Raw genomic sequence first — 19,120 nt, forward strand, 5'->3', positions numbered from 1 at the left:
AAGTACTTAAATGTGAATTGCAGAGTAATCATGTAGATGTAGATGTAGACAAGCAACATAGTTCTGCATCCTGCTGCCTCATATTTTTCCATATGAATGATATATTATTTGCCCTTGGCCCCATATTATTTGCCCTTGGCACCCTTCCCTCTCTTCCTTAAACGTTAGTTGCTGGTACTTGGGATTTTGGTAATATCTTTAAAAATAAATCTAAATCCATAAAGTGTTAAAGTGGGTTGTTTTTGCTGCTAAGTATGGAATGCCCCTGTACAAATGATGTGCTAGGGGCACCTTTGGCACCCCTCTTAGCTTGGTGTCCCATGCGGCTGCTTGTGCTGCTTGGACCTTAAACCAGATGTGGATGTGTGTTATTAACTCAATTACCTGAAGAAAATAAACTTAGTTCGTTGCTAACATTACTTTCAAGTATTTGAATTTGTTGCTTCATTTGCTCAATTAACATTATTCTGATGCATTAAACATTATTATTATTATTTTATTTTTATTAATTAATTGATTAATTAATTTATTTTTTAATGAGATATACGTGGGCATATTGGCAAGTCTGATACATTTCTATGAAAGAAGGAAAATTTAGTTGATCTGTGCCAATATTTTTAGCATGATTTTAGTAATAATTATGTTAAAGTTTAAGACAGATACTATATGCAGCTGTTGATTGCTATCTGAACTGGTAGGGTGATGGGGACTGAAGTGCACTCATTGAGTTGCGTGCTGATGTTGATCGTGGTCAGTCAGGTGATAGTATACAGTAGCTAGTCAGAATCACTGAATCTGATGATTACTTTTGGCAGAAGATACCAATTAATTACTTTTCCTTTTAATACGGAGATCTGGAAAAAGACCATGTGTGCTGACAAACTGTTCTATAATGTAGTCTGTCATAGGTTAAGTTGCAATATTACAATTTGGATGTGTGTTGCTGAAGAGAATGAATTTCAGCGGAAAAATGTTATTGCCGCAATAAATTGACATTTAACATAGCCCCAGATACATGTTCGTCATTGCAATAAGCTACTTGTATATCTTATTCCACCAAAAAATTTTGTCAGTGTTGGTAAATTCTAATCTTATAGAACAGAATACAAGCTACCTTTATTTATGAACAAACATTCTGATTGGGTACTGGGTCATTTCATGCTAAATGGTTCAGAGGTTCACACATGACCCTCATGAGTTTTGATTAAATTTTTTATGAACAATCACATATGTTCCCATTGAACATTGGTAAAGTTTCATAATCATTAATTCAATACTTCCAGAGCTGTAGTCATTTGTTTGACCCCATAGTGCTGCTGTCAACAGTGCACATGAGTTTTCAGCAATTTGAGACATAATACCTCTGGCAATTTTTTCTTAAAAGTGGCAGGGCAGAGTGGAAGTGCACTCAAAATAGGCCCATATTCTGCTAGTACTCAAATCTGACATCTTTTATTATGTTCTACAGTTATTTAGTGCTTTCTGGGACGGGCAATATTAAAAGCAGTGAGGAGGAAGTGAGATAAAGTCCAGATAACTCAAAATTTCAAAAGAGGGGTTTATTTTTTCACAACTTGTCATGACATATTTCAGTATGTCTATATTCTATAACTACAAAATCGAACTGGTTATAAACTTCACAATTTAACTGTGTATTATGGAAGTAGTGGAGATTATGGTAGTAATTGTTGCATAACAACTGCAGTACACAGTGTGTAAATAGACTGCAGGTGAAGTTCACAGCAGTCTTCCCGACTTCTTTTTGGAATGGATTCAAGTTGTAGAGAATTATTAGTATGTGTTTTCTATTGTGTAATGCTGCTGAAGGGCTAGTTTAATTCTGGTCTAAAGTATAGCGTACATTGTGTTAGCATAGTTAAGTTAATGTGGAGTATCAGTGTACACATGGAAAATTGTACACTGATGAGCCAAAACATAATGGCCATTTGCTTAATAACATGTTTGTCCATCTTTGGAATAATATACATCTCTGATTCTGCATATCAGAGATCTGACAGATTGTTGGTAGGTTTGTGGAGGAATGTGGCATTAGATGTCTATGCACAGGTCATGCAATTCAAGTAAATAATGAGCCGCTGGTATGTGTACGTGGTGATGGTGCCTGATAGTGACCCATATGGGTTCCCCAGGATTTACATCAGGCGAATTTGGTCACAGAGACATCAACGTGAGTTCACTATAGTGCTTCTCAGACCACTGTAGCATGGTTCTGGCTCAGAGACACATACAATTATACCGCTGAAAGAGCACATCACTATGGGGGAAGACATCAAATGTGAAGGGATGAATATGGTTCACGGCTGTCAGCATGTTTTCGGTTACTACCATAGGTCCCATGCAAGCACAGGAGAATGTCTCCCATAGCATAATGCTGCTTCCACCAGCCCACATCCATGGCACACTGCATTCTTCGAGCCACCTTTCACCTCAGTGGCGGCACTTGTGGCGACGACCACCAACCTAGTGTAGCAAAAATGTGTGATTTATGCAAAGAGCCGACACATTTCCGTCAATCAACAGCCGAATCTCGATGGTCCTGTGCCCACTGTAATCTTTGGGTCAACATGTGAACATGTTGGGGTCATCTGCTGCAGAGCTCCATGTTGAAAAATGTACAATTAACAGTGAGCTCAGAAACACTTTTTTGTGCACTAGCATTGTGCTGTTTTGGCAGAGATGCCACAGATCACCATCTATCCTACTTTAAGAACAAACAAGCCTCCAAACCACACGGTTTGTGAAGGCTCATGGACATCAAACCGTTTGCACCTAGTGGTAGTAATCCTTCTACCTCTTTCTGCAGATGCTCACAAGAGTAGGAATGAAAATTCTACCAGCTTTGCTGTTTTAGAGATACAGGTTCACAGGCTATACTCTTTGAGAAAGTCACTTATCTCAATGGGTTACCCCGTTTGCAGCACATATCTTTACTAGGGTGATTCCCTATCTGTGTCTGCTCCACTTACATTCTTTTATTAGCGTTTCACGAGCCCACAACGCCACCAGGTGGCATCAGACATCACAATGGACAGTGGTCAGTGTTTTGGCTGATCATAGTATAAATGTGTTGATTTGGTCCATATTGGTTTAACCACTGCTGGTTCCTTTTAAAGTGAAAAAACCCATAACCCCATCACTGCAGGGGCTACACCCAATAGCTGTGCATCAGCAGCCACAGGTGAGTTTCTTTACCGCAGGTTCCCAGACCTGACAAGGTTGGGTTTTTTTTTTTTTTTTTTTTTTTTTTTTTTTTTACATAGAACCCAAAACTGATGATGCATTTCTATAAGTGTCAGAAGCTAGAAAGGTCTCTCTAAGTGTATGCTTGCATCAGGGTGCTTGATTTTTTTTATTTATTTATTTATTTTTTAATTTATGGGTTTCATTAATTTACTGTAGAATACAGCCAGGGCAGATGATGTCACTGATGGGTTTGTTCGGGAAGACATTTTGATTAGACAGAATCCAAAAAATTACACTTTTCAAATATGATTACCTCAGATTATTAGAGCCACAAGAAAGAGAAAATATTCTTTTTATTGGTTTCCTTATTCCATTTCATTTTTTATAAAACGAAATCTGGAGAGCTGAATGCTGTAGAGATGTCAAAAAAAAAAAAAAAAAAAAAGGCCTCCTTACATGCAGTTTTTCTGACTCGAGTTCATTTCATAGTCACCAGGACTTTTGATAGTATCTTCCACTGAGGATAGTAAACAATTGCAGAACATAGTAAGAGATATCAGATTTGAGTACCAGCAGAATATGGGCCCATTTTCAGTGAACCACCATCTTTACAGACTTTTTTTAGGTTCTTGTTTGCCCACATTACAAAACCAAATAGTCATTTAGGTGGTGTAGAACATGGTCTTTCTATTGAAAAGGCTTTAAAAAAGTTTACAGAAGACTTTTTTTTCTAAAAGTGGGCCAAAAAAAGCCATTTTTGGTGTTTTGAAAAATTGACAATTTTTCCCTCAATTTGTAAACATTGGAAAGCAGTAGGAGAATGAAGTTTTAAACATTGTATTGGTAAGTTATTATGTGCAAAGTTTCAGGTGTACCCCGCAATTACTTCCAAATATATGAAAAGATAAACTTCTCATTTTTTCAAGGAGCTATTTTTTCAGCAGACTTTGCTTCAAATTATCCACATGCAAATTGCTAGGTAAATCTTTTTTTATTATTTCATTTAAGAGAACACAAAAAGTTGTACAAGATGGCCTAGTTTATTACCTTTCAAGAAAATATTGCTGGGGCTATTATTTGTGTCAAAGTTCTGAAAACTCGTGTGCACTGTTGATAGCTGTACTATGGGGGCCAAACAAATGACTATATCTCTGCAAGTATTACATTGATGAAAGTAAACTGTACCAATTTTCATTGGGAACATGTGTGAATGTTCATACAAAATTTCAGGAAAATCCACGATGGTCATTCAGGAACTTTTTCTAAACTTTGTCTTGACATGGAATGGCCTTGCCGACAACTGATTTTTGATTCATTGTGTTCAGTTCCCATTGTCATCATGCAATTTATTACCAATGTTGGCACACAGCACAACAGCTTCAGACACTGTAACTGCACTGTTACTGTGACATAGCATTGCATCCATTGAAGTCATCAAATAGGAAACTATTGGAAAAAGTAATTGATGACTGCAAAATAAATGTGCCTGTAAATATTCCTGGAAAATGTAAGTAGTGAGCAGGCCTATAAATCTACTCTTGCATTCCCTTGTACAAAGAGCTACCCATGCACAGAGGGTAATAGTGCTGTCCTACAAACAAATATAAAGAACATTAGATTGTAAAAGCTTTTATATGTGCAGGGTATAAGAAGAACTGCGTTATACTGTAAAATTCTTAAATTATTACAGCAGTTTCCATTGGAAAATAGACAGAGGTCTGAGGTCTGCTTATTGCTAGCAGGTTTGTTTCTCAGGTCTTTCTTGAACACGTCACATTACAGTGTCTGAAAAGAGGTCCAGTGACTGTGTGAAGTTTCTGTGCAAGCATGCAGGAACGCATGCAACAGTTTCAAGTGGACCCAGTGCCTGTTTATAATTCTGTTTCTGATTCTACATTAATGAATGTAATTAAGACTTTACACTGATAATGTAGTACTGACCACTGTAGTGTCGTTCGTGTTTCAGATAATTGTGGGAATCTGTTTCCATGTATCACTCCTAAGTTCTGGAGAATACGTCAGCAAATAAACATCTCCATAGCTGACTAGCAGCAAAGAATTTTACACATTGATTACCATATAGTGCAACAGCATTCATACACAGATTCTAGAATAGTGCCTGGAGACAGTAGTATGCAAGGTATGAACAGTCAGTTGGTAGTAGGGTGGTATTCAAGGTTCTGGTACTGATATATAGACAGTAATTTATGCAGCACATATTGCATTTACTAATCTTAATAGATCTTATTCATAATTTAGAAGTTCCAAATCCTTATAAGAAATGGTTCTCCTTTTCTTAAGAGTGAGGGTTTAAGTGGTTGTTACTTGCAATGACCAGAGGAGAAAATGGTTAAAATTATTTTATTTACTGAATATCATCTTCATGAGGGCTTGACATTTTTATTTCCTTTCCCATTAACAAAAACTGTACCAAAAAGCTCTTTAAATACAATTCACTAACGTACATGTTTGCTGAACAATGAAAAATCAAGGATTAAATTACAATATGATTCTTAGGCCAGATTGCCCCTCATATCATGAAGGAGAGATTGAACAGCAATCAGGTATATTTATTAGTAAACTGTTAGATTTTAACTGTCATACAAAGCTAGATTTAATGGCAGGTGTGTAAAGGAAAAGAGCCGATGTCCATTATAGATTGTAATGTATGATGAAATGCTGTTGTCTGACATTGGCACATTGGGAGGGAAACATCGTAAGTGGGAGTTGGTACCTCTTAGTTCAACCAGTTTGTCAGCTTTTGGGTCACATTCAAAGCACATAAAAATTTCAGTCCAGCTCTCTAAAGATTTTTTTTTAAATTCTCTATGGATAATTTGTGTTGATTTCTTGTTCTTTGCATTTGCACCAAATGATATATCAGTCCCTCAAAGCATAGTACAAATGAGTATAAGCTATTTCTTTGTATCAGCAATTGCTGAATTCACTGGTAGCTGCTCAGAAACATTTCGTATGTTATGAAACACTGCTTACATTCTGACTTCATGGAACTATGTTTTGCTTTGTTGGCAGCAAGCAGTAGCCCATACTGTTGCTTGTAGCTAGTAGATTAACCATTTAACCCAAAGTAGACTTCATCTTAAACTGTAATATTTTATTTGTTCATCTTGTGAAGGCTACTGCTGCCAGCAGCTTTTTTCCTCCAGATATCATGGCACTGTGAGAGATGGTACAGCGATGAAACACAGGATTCATAATTGGAGAACCATGGTTTCAATCTTGGTGTGACCACACAGATGTAGACTTTGTTTTCGATATATCACTACACTCGGTGAACAAAATGATAGTTCCTTATGAAAAGCCACAGCAGATTCCTTCTCCTACCTTTGTCAAAGAGAGCAAGTACTTGTCAAGTATCCTCAGTGTCAAGCAGATGTTTAGCTTGAGATGGTGATGGTAAGGACTGTGAGTTATATTTATTTTATTTGAAGTTTACATAAGGCTATCATTATTACTTAACAGTATCACATGTGACAGATTAAAAAGACTGCAATTCCAATTTTTCTATTGATCTGCAGGTGCACATATAATTGCACCATCTGACATGATGGATGGCCGTGTTGGTGCTATTAAGGAGTATCTTATCAAAGCTGGATTTGGTAATCGGGTTGCTGTTCTATCGTATTCTGCCAAATTTGCATCAGGGTTTTATGGACCATTCCGTTCTGTTACAAAATCAGCTCCTGTGTTCAGTGACAGAAAATGCTACCAGTTGCCACCTGGCAGTCAAGGATTAGCAGCAAGGGCCTGTGTATGTAACACATTTGTTGCAGTTTTATATCAGTTTGATATATCCTGCGAAAACAACCTTACGCATAATGAAGAATAGTAAATTTACTATGTTTTTTATTGTATTCACTGTTCTATTTGTTACTGAATGTCTTTCACTATTTTTGTGCCTGAAGTCACGTGATGTAGAAGAAGGATGTGACATGTTAATGGTCAAACCAGGGCTACCATATTTGGACATCGTCAAGAAGACAAAAGAGAACCATCCGGAATACCCATTGTTTGTTTTCCAGGTGAGGAAAGTCAGTTTCACCTATTGTAGAAATTTGTTGGAAGTTTTCTAATTGGTTCTTTTTTTTACATTTTTATGCTTTAATTATGCAGGGAATTAATATTACTATTTATTCAACTTAATTTGTGTTGTCTCAAGGTCACTTAAATTACTAAAATTTTCTAGTGGTTTACAGTCAGGTTAACATGTATATTTATGTAGCTTTTTGTTTCTAAAATATTTCTCTTGGTAAAAGTCTTAATGCTAATCACACAGTTAAAATAGAGGACAATAGAGCAATCTGTTTTCCGCTGAGGTTGTAACATTATTATGATAAAAATAGGTTTCATTATTCGTAACAATGCCTTTCATGTGGCACTACATGCGACTTTCAAATCTTAGGATCATAACCAAGCTTTATTAATTATTAGACACAATGTATCACCTACTCATTTAGTGGTGAGAAACTCATGAAGAACAAAGCTTTCGCACTTCAAAAAACTGCAGCATAACGTGAACTGCTGCCGTGAACAGGCCCAATAAATTCAACTGTCTTTTGCTATGATAAACAGCATTCTTCTTTCACCTGTTCCCATACTGCAGAAATACTGTTCATACTCCTGTAGCTGTTTACAAGTGACTCCTTATGATTATGTGATACTTCACGCTATTAATGATCATGTGAAATCTGCCATCTGGTTAGTTTCAAAAGAAGTTAAATTAGTGGGTAAATTTTTGAATACCTCATTTACAATATTTATGTATGCTAAATGGGTCACAGACAATATGTTGCTGGAGAAATATATTGTTATTCTGTTATGATTAAGTCCAGTACTTCCTTTCCTGCTTGGGGGTGGGTGGTACTGACAGATTCTGCTGGAAGGAACTTGTGCTATGCACTAGGCGCTAATTTTCATAATGCTTTTTAAAATGTTTGGTGGATCTTGTTTCACAACATCTATGTCATGAAAACAATTCCCATTTGAGACTTATTTTTTCTTCTAACAAACAGGGAAAACATGCAGGGAGCCATATATGGTGATTAGAACGGGTCTAAAACAGTTGTGATTTTAGTTTTGGCCAAAAACAGCTAGGGACAAATGCTGAGTGAGCAGAAGCATTGTTGTAAAGTAGCAGTCAATCCTTAATGCACCACAATGCAGGCCATTTGCTTCTGCTGTGTCCCATAAAACCATTTTAACATTTGAAAGGTGTAAAGCTGTGTAATTGTGGTATCTTGGGGGGAGAAATCATGGTGGACTATTCCTTTTATGTCAGAAAAAGAATATAGTTTCCACATTGATTCTTACCAGTTTTGCATGGCAAAAAATGAATACTATTTATTCTCTATTTATTCCCCACAAACCTAGTGACCGGAATATAATGCCAGAATTCATGCACAGTGCATTTACAAGTATATCACATGAGCACGGAGCAGCTCATCGATCCCGCATCAGTTACCGTTGGACACAGTATGAAGTAGTCTTCCTCAGGTGTGATTGTTCCTCAATCTCTGGGTCACACGTATTAGATTAGGTCTCATTGCTTATAAAAATTTTTGATAAAATTGGGTGTTAGGAAGTAGTTTTGTCATTTCTACAGCAGTAAAACTAGGCAAGTACTTGTACCTTACAGATACTTCCACAGAAATTTGTTTGCCAGTAATTAAAAACAGTGTATTGTGGAGATCTGTAGCAGAATAGTCTCCCACTTCTGCTCTTCTGATCCTCTGCTTGCAGGATGATAATTATCTTTACTTCTGGGTTCCCCTTTGTATGTTTCTTGATCCTAGTTTCCTTTCCTCTATTGAAATATGTTCTCTCAGATTCCTTCTTTATAGGTATCAGGAGAATATGCAATGCTGTATCATGCTGCAAAGGCTGGTGCGTTGGATTTGAAACAAGCATTAGAAGAGGTATTACTTGCAATGAGAAGAGCAGGTATGTTGCTTTGGATATACAACATTTTAACATTATAAATATGAATTGTGAGTAAAAAAAATCAAGAGACTACTGACGCTAACTCTCAAAATAGTGGTGGTTGTAGTTGCTGTTGTTGTTGTTGTTGTTGTTCAGGAATTATGTATGTTCAATAATAATTTACAATGACAACTCTCTTTATTCACAGTTGATTTTATTTTCAAATATGCCATGGACATACGAGGGCAGTTCAATAAGTAATGCAACACATTTTTTTTCTCGGCCAATTTTGGTTGAAAAAACCGGAAATTTCTTGTGGAATATTTTCAAACATTCCCGCTTCGTCTCGTATAGTTTCATTGACTTCCGCCAGGTGGCAGCGCTGTATGGAGCTGTTAAAATGGCGTCTGTAACGGATGTGCGTTGCAAACAACGGGCAGTGATCCAGTTTCTTTTGGCGGAAAACCAGGGCATCTAAGATATTCATAGGCGCTTGCAGAATGTCTACGGTGATCTGGCAGTGGACAAAAGCACGGTGAGTCGTTGGGCAAAGCGTGTGTCATCATCGCCGCAAGGTCAAGCAAGACTGTCTGATCTCCCGCGTGCGGGCCGGCCGTGCACAGCTGTGACTCCTGCAATGGCGGAGCGTGCGAACACACTCGTTCGAGATGATCGACGGATCACCATCAAACAACTCAGTGCTCAACTTGACATCTCTGTTGGTAGTGCTGTCACAATTGTTCACCAGTTGGTATATTCAAAGGTTTGTTCCCGCTGGGTCCCTCGTTCTCTAACCGAACACCATAAAGAGCAAAGGAGAAGCATCTGTGCGGAACTGCTTGCTCGTCATGTGGCTGAGGGTGACAATTTCTTGTCAAAGATTGTTACAGGCGATGAAACATGGGTTCATCACTTCGAACCTGAAACAAAACAGCAATCAATGGAGTGGCGCCACACCCACTCCCTTACCAAGAAAAAGTTTAAAGCCATACCCTCAGCCGGTAAAGTCATGATTACAGTCTTCTGGGACGCTGAAGGGGTTATTCTGTTCGATGTCCTTCCCCATGGTCAAACGATCAACTCTGAAGTGTATTGTGCTACTCTTCAGAAATTGAAGAAACGACTTCAGCGTGTTCGTAGGCACAAAAATCTGAACGAACTTCTCCTTCTTCATGACAACGCAAGACCTCGCACAAGTCTTCGCACCCGAGAGGAGCTCACAAAACTTCGGTGGACTGTTCTTCCTCATGCACCCTACAGCCCCGATCTCGCACCGTCGGATTTCCATATGTTTGGCCCAATGAAGGACGCAATCCGTGGGAGGCACTACGCGGATAATGAAGTTATTGATGCAGTATGACGTTGGCTCCGACATTGACCAGTGGAATGGTACCGTGCAGGCATACAGGCCCTCATTTCAAGGTGGCGTAAGGCCGTAGCATTGAATGGAGATTACGTTGAAAAATAGTGTTGTGTAGCTAAAAGATTGGGGAATAACCTGGTGTATTTCAATGCTGAATAAAACAACCCCTGTTTCAGAAAAAAAATGTGTTGCATTACTTATTGAACTGCCCTCGTATTTTATTCTTAGTTTGTTCAAACGGTTGAGTTTCACCTAATAGGATACTGTCTGATGTGCTACAAAACCAACCTGCCCCACCCCCATCCACTAAAATGAGCAGTTCCAAATAACCTTCCTCGTAATGTGTAATAATATTAGTGAAGCTCATACAAAATATTATTATTTTTAATAATGTTATTGTTATTATTTTAACAAAGAATTAAGTAGTTGTGTGTAAGCTAATATTATACTTAGAATCTGTACCAGAAGGTAGCTAGTTTAAAAATATCAACTCTTTCATAAAGGTGAGGTGGATGTTGAAAAGTTCTGACTTCTTGCTTTTCTGCTATTACGTCAGACTGAGAATGATATGCGAGACATTTTTCTGTCTTTTGTTTTTTAAATTCAGGTGTAATGTTTCATATCAAAAGGGAGATTCATGCGAGAAAACTGTAAAATAGCTAAGACAGAATTACAGGCCAGTATTTTCCTTTAGGAGACATATTGTCAGTACTGCTGATAGGTAGACATAAATGCAGATATACTGCCCTAGCTTTTTGAGCTAACAGTTCCTTCATTGGGGAGGAGAGAGGGATAGGTTGGGAATGTGAAAAAGTAAGGGCAGGTAACTCATTGAGAGGGCCCACGTGTTGAGGACAAGGTGACACAATGATGTGGGGGGGGGGGGGGGGGTTGCAGAAATGGGAGGGGAGATCAAATATAATACACTAGTAAGCAGTGTGTCTACTTCAGTCCATAGATGATGATTAAAAATAGATGGAAAAATGTATAGTGCAGTTGAGAGAGAGGGAGAGAGAAGTCATCTTCTTCAAGAAATCGGAGATACTTTGAGCATATGGCTACCCAGTTATGATTTACAAGTATGAAAGTGGCAAACCTTAAATTGTTAATAAAATGTTTAATATTGTGTTACTGTCCTGTAATCTGTAAAGGTTGTTAATGTTCAGAACGTAAACAGTGTACAAACATGCAAATACCATTGGAACAGCAGCATAAAAATTCTCTCTTTGTAAAAGTCTTGTCAGACAGGTACAAATTTAGTTTCTAGACACAAGATTTAAAAAGTACTGAAATTTATAGGAGCATGAAGATTCAGTTAAGTGTACTGTACAAATGTTTGCAAGCTGTGGGACTTCAGTGGCAGGCATCCCCTACATAGATAAAGCATAGTGTTAAAACCACAAAGAACATTGTAGGACTAAAACAGTGGCAATCAAAAACTGCAGTATGACCTTTAGAGCAACATAAGTAAGCTTAAACTTTATTCATAGTTGAGCACTTTATATATGATGTGCTATAATTTTACACAGTGTTAGCCACAGGGGTGACACATCAGCTGATACCCAAATTAAATTAGTGTCAAAAGGCCAATAACAAATGTCAGGATAGCACTTTTTTAACTAGAGACGCACAGTCACCAGTGCAAAAAAGTCATAGTTATTTAAAATAGTGTTCTCTGTAGCTTTTGATAAAATTTGCAGTGAATCTTACTTTCTAGCAGTGTAATTTTAAGAGAAGACAGTGCGAGGATAAATGTTGCTCATAAAGTAGCTGTGATTAACAACAACCTATTCTATTTTTTAAGTGTTCTTGCTCCCTCCCCTATAATCATTCTGATGAAGTTTTGTATGATGCACAGAGTTGTATTTTCTGTAATTTTTAAACTTCATGCCGCGCAGAGTGGCTGAGCGGTTTGAGGTGGCCATGTCACTGCCTGCGCGGCTCCTCCTGCCAGAGCTTCTATTCCTTGTGTGTGTGTGTGTGTGTGTGTGTGTGTGGGGGGGGGGGGGGTCCCTTAGGAATTCACACACATTTGAACATTTTAAATTTCATAAATAATGGACTACTTGCATTAATTGAGAGTGAAGTCAATTGAAAATAGATTTGATTTAGATTATATTTTGTGGTGTAGAGTGAATTACCTGAGAACAGTTGTTTAGAGTTAGAAGAAGAAATGTGAGCATTCACAAGCAATGGCTGGCTGCCACCAGAAATAGTTCAGTGAGATTTTCAGAGGCAGTAAATGAGTCAGTGTTCATAAAAATTCTCATTTTGTAGAAACAGAATATCTACTGTATAAAACTGAGGAAGACCTTGAGGGAAAAAAAGCAAATCATCTATAGTTATATTTTGGAAAACGATATTTACATTTTTTAAACTATGTTCAGCATGATAGTGATCAAACAATAGTTTTCCCCACAACAGTGAAATGCCTAAATGCCAGATTAGATTAGATTAGATTAATACTAGTTCCATGGATCATGAATACGATATTTCATAATGATGTGGAACGAGTCAAATTTTCCAATACATGACATAATTAAGTTAATTTAACAACATAATTAAGTTAATACAACAACTTCTTTATTTTTTTTTTTTTGTTTTTTCTTTTTTTCTTAATTTATATCTAATAATTCCTCTATGGAGTAGAAGAAGTTGTCATTCAGAAATTCTTTTAATTTCTTCTTAAATACTTGTTGGTTATCTGTCAGACTTTTGATACTATTTGGTAAGAGACAAAAGACTTTAGTGGCAGTATAATTCACCCATTTCTGCGCCAAAGTTAGATTTAATCTTGAATAGTGAAGATCATTCTTTCTCCTAGTATTGTAGTTATGCACACGGCTATTACTTTTGAATTGGGTTTGGTTGTTAATAACAAATTTCATAAGAGAGTATATATACTGAGAAGCTACTGTGAATATCCCTAGATCCTTAAATAAATGTCTGCAGGATGATCTTGGCTGGACTACAGCTATTATTCTGAATAAATACTTTATTCCGCAGTGATGAATTACCCCAAAATATGATGCCATATGCAAGCAATGAGTGAAAATAGGCGTAGTAAGCTAATTTACTAAGATGTTTATCACCAAAATTTGCAATGACCCTTATTGCATAAGTAGCTGAACTCAAACGTTTCAGCAGATCATCAATGTGTTTCTTCCAATTTAATCTCTCATCAATGGACACACCTAAAATTTTTGAATATTCTACCTTAGCTATATGCTTCTGATTAAGGTCTATATTTATTAGTGGCGTCATACCATTTACTGTACGGAACTGTATGTACTGTGTCTTATCAAAATTCAGTGAGAATCCGTTTACAAGGAACCACTTAGTAATTTTCTGAAAGACATTATTGACAATTTCATCAGTTAATTCTTGTTTGTCAGGTGTGATTACTATACTTGTATCATCAGCAAAGAGAACTAAATTTGCCTCTTCATGAATATAGAATGGCAAGTCATTAATATATATTAAGAACAACAAAGGACCCAAGATCGACCCTTGTGGAACCCCATTCTTGATAGTTCCCCACTTTGAGGAATGAGCTGATCTTTGCATATTATGAGAACTGCGTATTTAAACTTTCTGCACTCTTCCAGTTAGGTACGAATTAAACCATTTGTGCACTGTCCCACTCATGCCACAATACTTGAGCTTGTCTAGCAGAATTTCATGATTTACACAACCAAAAGCCTTTGCACGAGCACAAAAAATCCCAATGGGTGGTGTCCGGTTATTCAGATCATTCAAAATTTGATTGGTGAAAGCATATATGGCATTTTCTGTTGAAAAACCTTTCTGGAAACCAAACTGACATTTTGTTAGTACTTCATTTTTACAGATATGTGACGCTACTCTTGAATACATTACTTTCTCAAAAATTTTGGATAAAGCTGTTAGAAGGGAGATTGGACGGTAATTGTTGACATCAGATCTACCCCCGTTTTTATGCAAAGGTATAACAATAAAGAGTATATTTAACTATTTTCTTGGGGAAGCAGTTTTCAAATGCGTTTACAAAAGTGTCATGAAATAAATTATATTTTAAATTGGCATCAGGTTCGCGGTACACCTCATCCCAGCTGTAGGCTTTCCCGGAAATTTGCAATTGTTAAATCGTTGAATGAACGTACTACTTTGGAGGACTGTTTAGTACTGCTGAATGGAGCTATGTCATATATTGTAACCAGCTGTGCACCATGATCAGAAAGACCATTCTCAACAGGCTGAGCATTTATCTGGTTAAACTTATCTTGGTCTATAAAGAAGTTATCTATCAGTGAGCTGCTATCCTTTACCACCCGAGTAGGAAAATCATTAACGGATGTCAAATTGAAAGAACCGAGTAATACTTCAAGGTCATTTTTCCTATTACACTCTTTCAGAGAATCTACATTGAAGTCCCCACAAATAATAATTTGCTTCCCCCTGTCTGACAGATAGCACAACAAGGAGTCCAAATTTTTCAGAAGTAGATGAAAATTTCCCGCTGGGGACCTATATACAGTTACAATTATAAATGTGCCTTTATTTAATTTAAGCCCACAGGCACATGCTTCTATATTTTTCTCTACACAAAACTTTTTTGTTTCTATACTTTTTGTACAATGATAACTTTTCACATATATGGCAACTCCTCCTTTCTCCATATTTTCTCTAATTACATGTGCAGAGAGCTTATATCCACTTACATTTACCTTATCCATATCAGTAACAATGTGATGTTTAGACAGGCATAGTATTTCTATTTCATCCTCAGCTTCTAAATCTTCTAAACAAACCAAAATCTCATCTATTTTATTCTTTAAACTCCCAATATTTTGATGAAATATACTTACATTATTTTTAATTATACTTTTATGAGAACCTTTCCTTATTCTAACATTTGCAGTACTCTCCTGTCTGAGTTTCTCATTGTGCTTAGGCCTAGTTCCTATACCAGTGGCCACATGGTGTTCTTTGAACTTTATAGAATTTTTATGTGGTATTGTAACCATGATAAAACTGCACATTGAAGAAGAACCTTTTTTCAAAGGCGTTTATAATTGAAAACTAGTGCAAGGGATAGTTTTCTCCCATGCAGTGTTGAAAATACTACACAACATTTTAATCAAACAAAAGTGAAGTGTTACTGCAACTAGGAAATGCAGTAATTAGTAGTTTGTTATAATTTTGTCAAAATTAATGAAAATGAACAGCAATATTAGGAAAAAAGATAGCTTGCTACTCACCATAAAGATGACCTGTTGAGTTGCAGATGTGCTCAATGAAAATACTATTACCCATGTTACATGCTGGTCTGCAATTCAGTGGGTCATCTTTATGGTGAGAAACAGTCTATCCTTTCCCTAATATTGTTGATATTCCAACCTGGAGTTCTTATTGTTTGTTTTTAAATGACAAGTGAAATTATTGCGACATCTTTGGTGTGTGTGTGTGTGTGTGTGTGTGTGTGTGTGTGTGTGTGTGTGTGTGTGTGTGGGCGCGCGCGCGTTTTTGAAGTTGCTGATGTTAGACTCTTACACTAATGGAATAATGTATGATTCTACCATGTAGTATGTATTTGTAATGATAAAGATACTGAAACAGCTGCAGCCTTCCAAAGTAATCTTGTAATTTTCTTCCTTACCTAGAAGACTAAATTTACAGTGTTCTTAAGTAGGGTAAGCCCGACACTACTGATGAAATAAGATATTATGATCACTCATTAAATAGCATGCAGTACAATAGCGATTCTGCAGGGCATGAATTCAGCAAGTCCCTGGTAGGTTTCTGAAGTTATGTGGTACCAGATGTCTACACACAGGTCACACAATTCCCATAAATTACAAACTGGTTGTTTTTGGGCACAGAAATGGCACCTCATAGTGACCCAGATGTGTTTGATCAGATTCAGATCTGACAAATGTGGTGACAGACACAAATGTGATTTCTCTGTAGGGCTCCTCAGACCACCTTAGCATAATCCAGTCTTGCGACGTTTACAGTTATACTGCTGGAAAATCCTATCGCCATTGGGGAAGACATCAAGCATGGAGGGTTACAGGCATTATGCAATAATGTTCGTGTAGTCCACAGCTATCACGGTGCCTTTGAATACTACCACAAGTATCATGGAAGTCCAGGTGAATGTCCCCCATAGTGTAATGCCCTGCATCAGTGGTGCAGTGCAAGCATCGAGCAGGCATTCATCTGGATGGCCATGTGTCTGGACACAACCATTGACCTAATGTAACAAGAAATGTGGGTCATTGCCATTGATCCGTGGTCCAATCTGGATGATCTGGTGCCCACTGCAGTTGTAACTGACGATGTCTTTAGGCCAATATGGTGTGCTTGCACAAGCATTTTCCTGTGTCAACAGATCTGTCGCAGATTGCTGCTTATCCTGCTTCACAGAGTGGCCAAGTGTCCTACCTCCTCATTCTGTAATGAGATGCGGATGTCAAAACACCTTGTTGGCTACTTGTGGTTTCATCATCCTTCAACAACTTTCCGTAGATGCATGTGAACAGCTAACCAGTTTTGCAGTTTCCGAGGTGCTTGTTCTCAGGTGCCGGGCAATAACAATTGGCCTTTTGTCAAAGTCACTTATTTTAGTGGATTTTCCCTTTTGTGCATCATTTTGTCACTAGAATGATTCACCATTTGCATCTGCTCCACTTATATATTTCCTTTACTGGATCATGTGTCCACAGTGCCACCTGGTAGCATTCAATCTCAAGGTGGGCAGTGGTCATAATGCTTTGGCTGATCAATGTATTTGTCATTTCCTTAAATTATCACAATCACGATTACTAGATTTTCTCCCAGTGACAAAATTAAATTTTTAGCAGTATGTTGATATGGTGTTAAGTATTCATATTATAAAAAAATGTTCCATAACAAAAACTGAAATCTTATAGTGTTATTTAGCCTACTATTAACTATTAAGTTACAGTTTCTTTGGTTGGACTATGGGATTCCCTTAGGATATGCCCATGGTAAGTACCAGTATGTCTCCTGGCATAAGGGACATTAGTTGTGGACTGGGATATAACTTGCATAGAACTGTGGTGTTTCACAGATCTCTGTAGTAGGCCTATATATTGTTTCTGTTATTACTTCTGTTAAACTAATATTTTTTTAAATTGTTTTAGGTGCTGATTGTATTATCACATACTTCACACCATTAATATTGGACTGGCTGGCTCCCAAGTCCAAATACTAAAAAAGTATATAAAAATAGTCGGATTAGACAAGAATGTTTTTTGGTATGGTACTTGGTATTTTTGTCATTATGATAATCAGTTTTTATATTGTGTTGGATTATTAAAGAATTTTAAAAGTTGTTACCAGAGCATTTGATTAATTATGTTGAAAACTATTGTCACTAGATGATTTCCATTATTGTAATGATTATAAAGAATCTGCCTCAATTGCAAATAGAAACCGGATGTTGACCTAGGTTTAGACATGGATAACCACGCCTTCTTCGGAACGCACCAAAACTACAAACTGCCTAAAGAGGCATGGTCCAACATTAATAGAGAACACTCAAAAGGGCAAAAGACTCTTATAAAATTTAAAATAAATGGTACGTGTGTACCATGCCAAAACCTAGGTCAACATCCAGTTTCTATTTTCAATCGAGGCGAATTCTTTATAATCATTAAATTATGCATGATTGCTGACATGCTGCAATGTTACAAGTTCTCAATTTCCATTCCTGTCAACCATGGTATGAGGTATGTCCAGAAATTGAGTACTCAGTTGTTTAAAACTCAAAATGGCAATAAGTTAAAGAGTAATTTATAATTTACAGATGTACTTCAAATATTACTTTTGGAGTTACGTCATTTTTGTTCTCAGTGCACTTTTTGAGCCGAGGGATGACCTTTCTGATGACAGGTTCTTTGACAGTTTGTTTGATGGCCCTGTGGATGTTATTGTCAGTGAAAAGCCTTTTTCCACCCATAAACATATTCAGAGAACTCAAAAGACGACTTTCTGAAGGTGCCAGATTACAGCTGTGATCAGAGTGGTTGATGTCCCAACCGGATGAATCAAAGAGTTACATTTGCGGTACTGGCTCTGCAGGGACTCGCATTGTCAGGCAGGAAGCATATGCCCTTCCTTAAAATTTCCCTTATGTCCTGTACTTACCTCTGTAATTTCTTTAGGGCTTCACAGTACCTTGCAGCAGTAATTGTTTCCACAAGGAGCAAAAAATCAATAAGAAACATCACCATCTCACGAGTCATGATGAGGAACACTGGCTCTTGTGTTCATCATGAACATTCATTCTGTTTGCTGTAAACTACACACCCCACGTGCACTCCTGTATGCTTAATCACACTATTCCCATAAACATTTTTCATTTAGTAAAAAATTTGCAACCGTTGTAATCTTACCCTCACACATATAACCATTAAAATTCTTTGTCTCTTCACTATTTTCAAAAGCTTAGAGAGACTTAAGATATACAAAAGAAAACCTTTTTATTTATCCTCATTTTCTATTGTTATTGTTGGCTCCAGTTTTTGCGTGTAGGGGTACATTCTGGCAACTGAAATTTTGATTTAACGTGACTAAATAACTGATGAAGATTTGCGTGTATATTTC

At 37.1% G+C, this 19,120-nt stretch overlaps 1 protein-coding gene across 1 annotated transcript in view; it reads left to right on the forward strand.

The window, feature by feature from the left end:
- LOC124556816 (delta-aminolevulinic acid dehydratase) overlaps nt 1-17,850 on the forward strand; it is a 60,023-nt gene extending 42,173 nt beyond the window's left edge. Inside the window, exons 5-8 of the mRNA XM_047130832.1 lie at nt 6,744-6,976; nt 7,131-7,247; nt 9,066-9,165; nt 17,656-17,850. Coding sequence (XP_046986788.1) covers nt 6,744-6,976; nt 7,131-7,247; nt 9,066-9,165; nt 17,656-17,726 — 521 coding nt within the window. The 3' untranslated portion in view covers nt 17,727-17,850. The remainder of the gene's footprint in view (nt 1-6,743; nt 6,977-7,130; nt 7,248-9,065; nt 9,166-17,655) is intronic.
- The last annotated feature ends 1,270 nt before the right edge of the window (nt 17,851-19,120 follow it).

Source organism: Schistocerca americana, chromosome X (assembly GCF_021461395.2).
Source record: "Schistocerca americana isolate TAMUIC-IGC-003095 chromosome X, iqSchAmer2.1, whole genome shotgun sequence".
NCBI classification, from domain to species: Eukaryota; Metazoa; Arthropoda; class Insecta; order Orthoptera; family Acrididae; genus Schistocerca; species Schistocerca americana.